Consider the following 13,320-nt stretch of genomic DNA (forward strand, 5'->3'; position numbering starts at 1 on the left):
TGACTAGATAGTTTCCACTGTAGTGTCTCTCCCTTTTCTCCATGCCAAGCAGAAAGAACGATGCAGTAGTTGGGAAAAAAAAGAGATTGTCAGTTTATTTGGAACTATGCCAAATAAAATGTTTTCAGCTGAAAACATCTTTGTTAGCACTGCTCACTAAAGAAAATTTAGGGACAAATTTGTGTGATCAAATAGTTCAATATGCTCAAATAATTTATGTTTTGTCACTTTATAGGACTATTGTAAGATTTTAGATTTCCCTAATTCAATGGGTACATTTGACTGGGTCATGTATTTCACATTTAATAAAGGCACAAAAAATTTATTAGAGATTTAGCTTAAGTTGATTTAATTTAACATACCTAGTAGGAATATCATATATATTACACTATTTTAAATTTCTTTGGTATAACAAACTCAGATCTCCATTAAGTTCCTCTATATTTTAAGACACATTTACTTTATAACGATGATCTTGACTTACAAAACTACAGTTATAGCTTTACCATTCAATACTCTATTTGGGTGTTTAAAATATAAACATGATAAAAATTAATTACTACATTGGTATTTTGCATACACTGCTATTATTTTTAATAGATTGCACTATAGAAGAGCTACTTGTCAGGGTAGATAATCAAAGTTAAAAGCATGCATTAGAGATTCGCGAATCTGATCTGGTGAAACAAATTTTGACGCAGCAGTTGTTTCATGTCAGTTCAATGAGTTTTACTCAGGGGATATCACTTCTGGCTATGATCTACATGCCTCAAATGATAATTTCCTTTACACACAACTGCTTTTTGTCTGAGTTCGCGAAAAGTTTGATAAGAGCTGTACTCTTGATTTTTCACAGTTTATGGCATTTAATAACAAATCTTAAGATAGTGGTTATGGAGTGTCATGCATTTAATAATACAAAAAAATAAGTGTTTCTTTGCACAGTTAATGTATACTTGTAATGACTTGAGTAAGGTATGAACTTAATTAAATACTTATTTAAAAGGATACGGTCTCACTTTAACATATTCATCCAGCCACAACAAAATACCAAAGCAAAACAACAGTCAGCCGGAGTGCCTGCAAATACCTTGTATAAAGCCTTTCCACACCCACCCCCCCAACCCCCCCCGGCAAAAACAAAACAAAACACCAAAGAAACAAACCAAACCAAACAAACAAAAACACGAAACAAAAAAACAACAACAAAACCACCAAATAAAACAAACAAAACAACTCACAATCAATCCAGAAGCAGAAAGAGGTGCTTGAAACAGTTTTAAATTTCTAAACACTGATTCTTAGCTCATAGGTGCATTCAACATAGATGAGAAAGGATGAAGTGTGTCTCAAATTTGAGGTCAGCATATCACAGCATTACGAATGAATAGTATTAATAGAATTATCCAGAGAGTAATGAAGTCACTGAATATAACATGAGAAAGACTTATGCCCACACACTACTAAAGAGGTTATTTCCTTCACTAGAATTTGACATTTCAGTATTTGTGGGAAGAGAATTACTCTTAAAAAGTTCTGCACATTATACTTTGAACAGTACTTTGTTATTGAAATGTTAAAAGATACTTCCAGTTATCCTACGGTATCCTCAACAGCTCATTAGCATTGGACTAAAGCAGAAAGTAAATATTGCAAAGAAAAAAAAAAATAGATAAATGAAACCTATATAATTCAGATGTAAAAATTATTCCCTTTTCTTTTTGGTTAAAGCTACCATATGTGGCTCAAGTGTACCCTTGCCTTCAAACTATTACAACAATAGAAGTTACAAAGTTTTAGATTTCAATCTTAAAAACTCACTTTGTCCAAATCTATTAGATTCTGAGAAAATCTTAACGAAACCTCAATGAGAATAGGAAGATATTTTTTTTATTTCCCCTGTTGTCATTATCAGACAAAATTTATTCATTAGAACAACACAGCATAAATTGCCAGGGATATACTGGGAAGTTAATATATCACATATTAAGAGGAAGTAGAGCTATTTTCCCAAATTATATCCCTTGCAAATGTTCAGCTGAGAGGGAAACAGAGGGAAAAAGTACTTGCCCTTTACATAGTCTGGCTTTTGATTAGTACTTCTACTACAGCTTTTGCTGTTTTATTTGATCTTATACACACACGCATGAGGTACACATAAGGGCAGGAATCTGAATATTAAAACTGAATGCCTTTTAATATCAAAATATGCCACAATCAATTGCTTTCCCTTGCTTTGTACCAGTTTCAGAGAAAAGTATTTTTTCAATTCAACCAATATCTCACTCCTGCAGAAATTTTCATTCGTTGTCCTCTTTGAAGCATTTGCACCTAACAATTCAAATCGACATAAAACCATAAACATGGTTTTGACAGTCCATCATTTCACCTCAGATAAAAGGAGAAGGAGATCTGAGTGTGAAGGACCTATTTTTAACCTTCATGGTCTGGGGAGGGTAGGATTTTCCCAAGCACCTACAAGAGCTGGATGTTTATCTCATTTTGATGCTTTTGTTAATTCCATTCATATACAACCTGATAATTAAGATTTCAAAAAAGATGCTTAAAACTGTTTTGTTTTCTAGTTCAGTATGTTATAGAATGCAAATAAAACTTTGTGATTAACAGGCACAAGCAGGCCCCATGTTTTATCTCACTTTCACGACTTTTACTTAAGCCATCACTAGTTGGCATGTCCCTGATTTTCAAAGTTTGCAGCTGACTTAGAATTCATTTGCCTTTTTTTTTTTTTGTAGTTGGATACACAATGAATGACCTCATTTTTGAATGGCAAGAAAAGGGAGCAGTTCAAGTAGCAGAAGGCCTCACTTTGCCGCAGTTTCTGTTGAAAGAAGAAAAGGACTTATGTTACTGCACCAAGCATTACAATACAGGTAGGAAGCATATTAGTGATTAAAACTTGAAAGACATCTAACATTTATTGTTATTTCAGAGAGTTTTGGTTGGTTGGTTTGTTTTTTTTAACATTCTCACTGAAGTCCCAAGAAGATTAACATGTACAGGTGTGCTGTACAGTCTTAAATAACTGACACAATGAAACAAAACTACCTGAAAGCTGATGAAACTTCTCTTTCAGTAAACTTAAGAAAGTACATAGTTGAAATAATTCAGAAGCTATTCAGTCAGGAGTTTTAGTTTTACAGTGGGTGCAATGACCATGTCTCCACTGTGGAACCTGAAGCATTGCTGACATTCAAAGGCCCATCATGGGCACTAAGCAAGAAAAAAGGACACAGGGCTGCCAAGCCAGCCGTCCCTGCCCCAGTTCTTACAGCAAGGGGCAACACAAGCTGAAAGCTTCCTTGGTGTACAATGGCCAGGTATTCAGACGTGGCCTTTCTGAGATGAAGCCTTTGTAGAACTGCAATGTTAAACACATAATTTCATAATTATGTTAAACACATAATTTTAATTGTAAAAGGGGGGAGGTAACATTAAAAATAAAATAATTATATTAATAATTGTAAAACAAACAAAAAAAATCTCAGTAACTGGACAAGCATAATAATACACACGTAGCAAAGGCTAAGAACACATGGCTTCCATCTTCTTGTACGAGAGAAAGAAAACAAAACACACCAAACCTAGAACACTCTCATTCTAATCCATATCTGGTTTAATTTCTGCTCTACAATAGGATTCTTAATAAATTAAACATATCTTGAAATTCTAGTTTAGACCTGATTTATTTGGATTCTGCTGAAATGGTGGAACAGATAAAATTCAATAGACGGCATTCATAAGGAATGTCCTGTTACAATCAAAATTAAGGAAGAATGCTTCTCAACACCGAGTTTTACCACAGCTGCCATGGTGCCCTAAAGGAGGGAAAGGTCCTCTAATAATTTCCATTTAGAGTGGACAGATATTGATAGAGACATTTTGAAGAGTTCCCTAAAACAAATGGGAAATACATAGCATGCATTTGTACTGTACAAATACTAATATCTGGCTAATCCTTAAAAACCTTCAAGAAATGGAGAAACATATCCTATATCAGGTTGCTTTTTTCACTCAAACATCCCTTTGTTAACGATAACAATGAAATTAAGATTTTTTCCTTTTTGTTATAATTTGCAAGATAAACAAGAAAATCTTATTTTCCTTATTTTTCTCTGTTTCCTTTGAGATACGTAGGCGACCTCTTCTTTCTTTTTAGTACTCTTCTGCTTTTGTTGCATTTTAACATGCCTGTAACTGTACTTTCATTAACTATATAACAATACTAACAAATGAAAATTCACGGTAGGAAGGATTCTCATTTTTCCAAAGTTAATTTGTAGAATATGATGGATCAAAAATCAACGAGGAACTAAAACATTACTGTGGTACTTAATTCGATATTGAATGGAAATCTGTCTTTAAAAGTCAGAATTTCTAGTGATTTCCAAATATCTCTCCAAACATCTCATCTAAAGCCAAATTGTACTCTTATTCACATCTGAGAATTTCAATTACAATAATCATAGCTCAAATATTTTAATTTTGACTAAAACTCAGTTTTTGCGATATTTTTGAGCCACTACATTTTTCTTCATTATCTAAATTTCAAGCTTATTTAAGATGGTATAAATTTTCTTCCAAGTATAAATAGGAAAACATGCTAGGCCTAGGCATAACACACTGGGTTGCATAGTGTTGGCTTATGTCTACTGTCTTTTTTATTGTGGCCCTAAACAGAGCTGAGAAGTGGGAGGAACACATTATTAACTGCATGTGAGGTCTCATGACTCTCAAAATGTGCGTGCAAGACAAGTGTGCCTGTCCTTGTGAACTGCTGTTACATTTAGGTGGGAGAAGGGGTTTACCATTGTGACTCTAGAGGATAGCGTGGCCAGTCTGTTATATCTCTATTGCTTTGGCCAAACTGCATTTCTGTGCCCAAAGAGGTGCTGCCCACAATCTCAAAAAGGTGGCTGAAATTTGTGCCTCTAAGTAGAAAAATAATTGGTCCATTTAATTTGTCTATAAAAAGTCAAACCATCTACTAATACAGAAAACTTGGAAGCTTGGATGCATGTACCCACTGGTCACTTCAGGATGGAGACTTTAAAAGATCTCAGCAAATAAAAGACAATTGCACAGCTGTGGAACCTGCATATAACTGGCAGGGGGTAAAAAATACAATGCTGCAGGCAAAAGGGTATGTCCTCACCTGAGGAAGCAGTGGAGTGGCCCACTCTGAGTTACAGTACAAAAATTACAGGTACAAATCTCATGCAGGTCTACATCTATTGTGACATTCTCCTCTTCAAAATAACAGTATTTTCACCAGAGGTGTTTTGTTTTTTTGGTTGTTGTTGTTTGTTTGGTTTTTTTTGTTGTTGTTATTTGGTTTTGTTTTTTGTTTTTTTTAATATAAGTCTTCAGTATGAAGTTAATCAAGTTAGAAGGGTTTGGGTTGATTTCTAGGAGGTTGGGAGTGCCTTCCACGTCTTTATTACAACCAGTATTATTAACTACTGTGAGTAGTCTAAAAAACCCTAAACATTATATTAAAAGAGAACAACAACTAAGAGTTTATTTTCCTACATTATTTCACTCAGATATGTGACTAGCAATGTGCTTTCTTAAGCCTCCTGCAATGAGATATTGTAGAGATATACCCCTTTAGGATACTCTACAAGAAACAAACAAAAAAGTTTTCAAAACTAGAAATAAATCCTATTTCTCTGGCCTATGACAGATTAGATAACATTAATTCTTAAAAGAACATTAAGCAACTGCAGCTGGTATGCAATAAGTAACCAAATAAGAGTTTTCAATTTAAATTTAGTTACAACACAGGACGGAAAGCTCTTCTGAGATATCCTGTAAAACAGAAAACAAACAAACAAACAAACAAACAAACAAACACAGAAGTTCCCCTGTGAAACAAATGTACATGAAGCTTCAGGACAGTATGTGGAAACTCATCAGTGCATGTCTCATCAGTGTTTCATGCCCAATTGAAAATGGATCACCGCAACCACAGCTTGAAAAATCAACTGCTTCTAAATATAGAAACAGAACAGTTTCAGCAACACTACAGCATAATGGCTCATCAAGTCTTGTGTTCTGAAGCGACGCAACGTTTCTGATCATTTTTATGTTTTTGCACCCACTGACATATCCGCAGTGACAAATTTGGGAAGTAAAGTAGAATCAAACAACCAGAAAAATCACAACATGTGAACCATTTGCATTACAAAGAAGGTCTTGCTTTATCACATCCTTATTCACTTCATTTCTCACACACGTTCCTCCCCTGGGCTTTTAGGCAACACCCAATTTTACTTTCAATCACAGCTGCAAAAAAAAACAATATATGATAGTATGAATGTACACATAATAGAATTGGCTAACAGGCACAAACAGAAGTACTTGGTCTTGGCTTTATTCTCACACCATGGATAACACACTAGCCCCATGCTCAAATGATGCTGCTCAGAACTGTCTTATGTCTGTTGATCGCTTTTGGCTAAAAGTATTAGCTGTAGCAGTCCTGGAAACAATGGAGCTATGGTTGCTACACTCACAACCAGAACTGGTGCGTTCTGTCTGTGGCCATTTCTGATAACTGTGTATCCTTAAATCTGCGATCTCAACGAATATCCCGCTTTCTTCACTCCACATTCCCCGTTCAGCCTCCTAGCACATACATCCCAAACATGATCTTTTCTCATGGCCCCTTTGGTTCCCTCTAGGGTCAAACAAGTTGCTTAATGATCTGTAGATGGTGGCCCTTCTAGGTCCTAGCTTCAACTGACTTTATTCCTTGTATGAGGTCATTTTGCTGCCAACATGATAGGGATGAAGGAGGACATAGCTTTGACACATTACTCTGCCAACAAGTACTTAACTCCTACTTGTTTTGACAAACATCTAAACCACTGCTTTTCAGACTATAATAGCAGTGATTTTTAAGCCATGACTTTTTAACCCCTTGGTGTTTTTTCACAGGCCACTCATCAGAAAAAGTAGTTAGTACTTGCTATCCAGGAGATATTATATGGGTGTGAAATCTTGGAAGCTGCTAATTCCTTCACTGAAAAATGAGAAATTATAAACAGTTTGATAAACAGAGGCTATGACAGGCTGAGGACATGACCATCCCTAAACACACAAACCAGCACTGCCTGACTCCCATGGGGCATTTTTCTCTGCAAAAAAAAGATATTTCAGTTGTCACCCCTGCACCAATCAAAATTTAAACATTCTACCTTAAAGATTCATTGAATAAACATTCATCAACTGTCCTGGAAATAAAGACTTTTCATCTCAATGTCCTTGCTATTCTGTGTTGCTATCAGTTTCTCCTTAGTCTCTACTTCTCCCCTCTCTGCCCCTTCTAGCACAGTGCAGCACAAGTCTGGAATCACAAGACTCAATATCCATTCTTGTGACTTCTCTTCAGCCCTGTATTTGCCAGGCTCCCAGGCCTTTCCTGTAGAACTGCTACCTACCCAGTCCATCCCCAGCCTGTACCAGTGCAGGCAGTTACCCCATCCTCATCTCAGAACTGTGCATTGTCTTTGCTGACTGTCATGATATTGTGATTGGTTCTGCAGCCTATGAAGATCCCTCTGAATGGCAGCTTGGTCATCCATTCTGAGAGAGATGGGAATTGCAAATGTAAATTTCATCAAGCTGAAAAAAAAAAAATAGTTGCACATTTCCACATTTATTGTCAAATTTCTTTTCCTGTGGTCATTAGCAGTCTTACACCAATGTTAAGTTCCCACCTGCTCCACAATTTTTTTCCAAACAAGCTATGTCATTTGTTTCCAAACAAGTTACTTGAAGTTACTTCCTTCCTAACCAAAAATTTATCTAGTCAATGGCAAGTGACAGCACCAGCACTGACATTCCCCATTATGCCACTGATATCTGCAGAGTGTGATTTGAAAGACAAACTGAATGGTAGCACATTGCTACAGTCATTCTGGGAATCTTGGCTTCAGATACATAGATGCTACTCATATATATGAAAAAACATCTAGTTCTACATGCCAGGCACTCAAAAATCATAATTTCTAGTCAGGCTTCATGATCGTAGATACAGCCTCAAAGTTTTACAATGAGGAAAAGGCAGGTACTTTTATAAACAGTTTTTAATCAGCAAAATATACTCAAATTGCAATTTATATTTCAGTGTAAATTACAAAAAGTGTCTGGAGACTGTACTTACCAAGTGTTTTTATTATCTTGTCTCCTTCTTAGAGAGGTATGACAATAATTTCAGCTAACTCTACTTATATGTAATCAATTTTATAGATACAGCTTCTTGAAATAACCAGCTTTGCACAAACACATAATTTATAGATTGTCTTGTTTATTTATGAAATTTTATCATGGGAAGTTAAAAGGACAGAAAGTACAGTTGTATTTCTGTAATAAGTAAAGCAGAATGCCTCTCAAATGACAGTGTAACATTCTAGGAGGAATAAAAAGGAAGTCTTTTTATTGAACAGGGTAAACTCAGAATCACTGCTAGGCAAGCAGTCTAGCTAATAACTCAAACAGGACAGAAAGTAAAAGGAGCAGTACTGCCTCAAAGGAAAGTCAGTTTATGGATTTCCTTCTCCTTCTTCATGGTCTCTGTGAAAATCATCTGCCATTATGATTGTGGTGTGATATACAACACACGGTACTTTGTTTCCAAGTGAGGTTAATTGTACTCTTATTTTAGCAGATGCAGAGCTAAATTAGAGCCCATAACAAAAGGCAGATGGAAAGTGCTGGTAGTCTGTGTCACCCCTCTTATAGCAATACAGTTTTATTTCATTCAGAGATTATGTCTGTATTCAGCCAAACAGTTCAGTTAGAATGTAAAACTGTCCTCAGAAAAATTATTTCAATTTTAATAACTTTAAAAAAAAAAAAAAAGCTTTCTATTTGGGGTTTGGGTGCACTTTTTTCATAATCCAGTTTGTCTGAGGACACTTGGAGCCAATACTCTCACTAAAGACAAGCACCATTGCCAGGGTGATTCCATCCTATGTGCTAGCTAACCAGATAACTTAAAGTATTAGGGCTCACATATGCAGGGCACTTAGCAAAAGCCTTGATTAATTATATGACGAATGATTTTGTTTCAGGACAATACTGATCAAAACTTCATCTGTCTGGGGCTCTGCCACACATACATGAACGACAAGCTTTCTACTACCTAGCACACTGAAGTGTTCCAACTCAGGATGAGTACCAGCATCAGCATTAAGGAAGGGTTGGAAAAATATAGCAAAGGGGAAATCTGTGGAGGCCTGCAGTTACATCATAGCATACATATATTATATCTCATGAGCTATTCCCAGTGTGTGTTGTGCTGCAATAAACATTTGTTTTGAGTAAATCTTGGTCCTTTTTTCCTTCATAAAAAAGTACAGAGAGTAGACAAGAACCCTCGGAGCATTGCAATGGTAACTATTTCGTGAGAAACTGGGAATCCAAGGTATTAAACATCAGAAAACAGTCAAAGTCATAAAGTGCAGTATCCATATTGCATCAATCCATACAAAATCTGTTTTTTGAGTCCACCTGTTATTCTGTCATAGACAAGTAATTAGCTTTTGCTTTTAGAAGAGAGGACTGTCTTTACTTTTCTCTCTATAGAGCTGTTTTTTGCAATCTTTTCCACATAAAATGAGAAACTGGTATTTTTGCAAGTCTGAAAATGATAAACACCACAGAGGTACAGAATAGCACCTAGAAATAAATAATCTGTCTAACACAATTTTCAAGCTCAGATTGAGCTTTAAAGCTTAGGATCTTTATGGAGAGTAGAGAAATTGAGCTGCTTAAGAAAGGGATTTCCAGAAGACAAACAAATGGGAAAGGCTCTGTATTGTATTAAGGGATCTAAATCTAAATCAGCCATTTAGACTGAGCATATCCTACCCACTGAAGAAGTCTCTCTCCTTTCCTGCTCTCTTAGTACTTAATTTCATGTTAAACCTGCATCTCTAGTTATTTTTCAAGAGGGAAAATACAGTGCTAGATGAGAGGACCATCATCACAGTTCAATTGCCCCAGGACTCTGTTAGCAAATCTCCATAGTTAACAATATTTTGACCCTTGGGCTGGCTGTTTGTTGATCATCAGTCGCTGCTAAAGACAGAATTGTGTAGCCTACACCCATATTAGCAGATGTGTTGGAATCAGAATATACAATATCTGCCTTCCAGATCTAAGATTTGTATTCTGCAGGGCTCCATAAAGATTTATTCAGATTTGCTTAACTTTGTTCAGTTCAATTTTTCTAAGCCTTATATCCCTCTATTCAGCAAGCAAAACATTCTTATTTTAAGTAAATAGTAAATTTTAAGTAAACAGTTTAATGTAATTTCATTAAGCAATATAGTCTTTAGGCCACAGTCTTCCTACATCCATTAAAAAATTGTTCTTCTCAGGTTACTCACAGTTAGCTACAACACCAACAACCAAAGAACACACGTAAAAGAGAAAAATGCACCACCACATGCATATATACCAGTACATTCACTTCATGTGTATAGGTACGTCATTCAGCAAGGCAGCACTTTTAGTGCGTTTAGCACACATGAAACCCTGGTTAGGCTAGACTTACAAACACAAAGAACATTACCTCTATTTCAGGAAAAAAAAAAATCCCTATTTTTTAGGAAGCCCTCAATAGCCATTCTTTCTTTTGCATTACAAAAATTTGTCCATTTTATGGATTGTGTGCACAACTATATTTAGCTCTGGTCTGCAACTACCATCAGACCTTAATTTCTTAATCAGCCTCTGCAAAACCACAATATCACAAAGGTTTCATATACTCTTCCTAGCCACTTTCCATGACATTTACAGTGCACATCAGAATGAACTTGAGCTTACCTTTCCTGTATTGCAAATGAATTATTAGAGCAATGCTCTTAGCTGCATGTCTGTCTCCTTCCCCAGCTGAGATGACTTCACAGGTATGTCTCTTCTGATCCACTCAACCATCCAGTTAAATAGATTAAACCACGGCTAACCTGGCTTTGCATTCAAAATGGAATGCATGAAGAGAAAGGAGACTCAGCGCTGGTTTCAGCTGGGGGAAAAAAAAGCACAGCCTCTGCTGGTTGTCTCCTAGCTGAAGCTCACATTTGCAGGTGCAAATAGTTTCTTTCAATTCTGCTTCATTAGCCAAGGTTATGCAGGTGATTCTGATCTCAGTCATGGAGGGCAAAAACTAACATCACCCCTTCCACACTTAGACCTGCAACTGCTGCAACTGCAGCACTGAGACTGATACTGACTTCCAGTTTCTGTCTTTCTCCAATGTTCAGCAGTGGAGTAACAGAGAGAAGCCTCCAATCTCTGTGGAAACTTGCCACGTATTAATTTTTCAGTGCTACACTGGAACAGAGCAGATGAGGAACACAGTGATCTTGGCTGGGAAGCAGTAGACATATGACTGGCATGTCCATAAACTCACTGGGCGTAAGAGGAAGGCAAGAGTCTAAGTCATACATTCTGTAGTTAAGCAAAGGTGTTTTTCCACCCAGAGACACACTTCACTTTTTTTTTTACTTTAACCAATGATGTTTGTCATGCTTACAAAAATACAAAACCAAGCAAAAAATTGTTCAGTACAATTTCTCTGACACGTCACTCAGTCCTAGTTCTGCTCTCTTCATAATCCCATCTCTTTTCTCTCCTTCTCTGTGGTTACAATATATTCCACTGGCACTTCTTTCATTCAGAATCTCTTTCATTTTGTCCAAGTTCTGTTGTCCGCAGCTATTTTTCTCTTTCTCCTTAGTTCAGACAAACCTGGCAAACTTCCACCTACATAAAAGTAGTTCACATCAGAGCTAGTGTGTTATTTATTGCTCCCTGTTTAGGATCACGGTATTTTTGTGCTGAGAGCTCTGTAATAAATCAAGCCCACTTGAGTACTCAGGTAAGAGGCTCAGATCTCTTATCTCACCTTTCTGTGGAGAAAAAAAAAAATGTACAAGCAATAGCCAAGGTTTATTGATACTCTAGTTATGCATATATTACCCATTCTGGTGCTCCTTAATTTTCCTTCCTAATTTGTTTTGCAAGAATAATATAGGACCCCATAAGAACCAAATGTTGCATGCTGAACTGTAATCATTGCTGGTGCGATGCCAAAAATGGCTTTGCAAGAGACCTAGATTTGGTTGATACATTTCTATCACTCCTTACCACCATGATTTACTGTGATGTAAGAGTCCAAGGCTGCTGAATTAACAGAACAAATGTGACAAAAAAAGAAATCTTCAGGGTAAGGACTGGTTTGAAGTAAGAATATGAGGCCGGTTGGTGAAGAACTCCTAGTTATGTATGGTGTGCTGAACCGCTAAGTAAAACAATGTGTCATGTAGTTATCCTTTGAAGACCCTGTAAGAGAAATGCAAGGGAAGATCCTGGTCTTTTCTGAAACACCAAAATTCCCATTCACTTTGTTAAAGCAGGACTTGATCCTTTGATTGAAGCAGAAATCAGTTTTGATGCTGGGGCAGCAGATGGTTGAGACAGGATTTGGGACACAGATTTCAGGAGTGTAGATAGGATTCAGAAAACACCAGCAATTAGAAATGGAACTAATAATTGAGCCAGCAGATATAAAACTCCTGAGATATATCATGTCATTTTAAAATTGAACATCATAACTACCATTTTTCTAGTATTTTTTGTAGTGCCTCAGCAGAATAAAAATTTCATACAATGACATTGCTATGATACCGCAGAAAGAAGTAATGGCCTCTTAGGAGAACTATTTTGAAAATAATGAAGTTTAGAAGATATTTGCAAGCACTTAATATACTTAGAAGAAAAACACTTCAGTTTGACTTTATCTGAAACTCATTTCTGCCTGCCTAACACTATTATCACAGCATGACACACAATATATTAAATTAGTATAAGATAAGCTCATAAATAAGTCTATTACATGAATTCTCTTAAATGATAAATATTAAGGCACTATTCATGTGGAATGATTTGCTGTAAGATGGCATTTTGTCAAAGAAAAATGGATTAGGAAAATATTTATTAAAAACTAATGGAAAACTTAACCAAAAAACTTCATATCACTTAAGAAATAAAAAACAAAAAAACTATAGAGCATTCTGTGTTAAACTTAGAATGAGGAAATGCTTTCATTCAAATAAGGAAGAAATTTGAGCTATGTATATTTCTTGCTGTGAGAAACTGTTTCACATATACACTATTTACAGTAAGAGCATTGCCTTCAGCACCATTCATATGTGACTAATATGAGCACTGAGTGGAATTAGAAAAACCTAATGAGACCAGGTCAAGTTATGTGAAATAATCTAC

General features: G+C 36.1%; 1 protein-coding gene across 2 annotated transcripts in view; it reads left to right on the forward strand.

The window, feature by feature from the left end:
• The window catches only part of GLRA3 (glycine receptor alpha 3), an 87,943-nt gene that overhangs the window by 56,872 nt on the left and 17,751 nt on the right, over positions 1–13,320 (forward strand). For both annotated transcript variants that reach the window (XM_065061322.1, XM_065061323.1), the window contains exon 6: positions 2,757–2,894. In XM_065061322.1, coding sequence (XP_064917394.1) covers positions 2,757–2,894 — 138 coding nt within the window. The remainder of the gene's footprint in view (positions 1–2,756; positions 2,895–13,320) is intronic.

Source organism: Columba livia, chromosome 4 (assembly GCF_036013475.1).
Source record: "Columba livia isolate bColLiv1 breed racing homer chromosome 4, bColLiv1.pat.W.v2, whole genome shotgun sequence".
Taxonomy (NCBI): Eukaryota; Metazoa; Chordata; class Aves; order Columbiformes; family Columbidae; genus Columba; species Columba livia.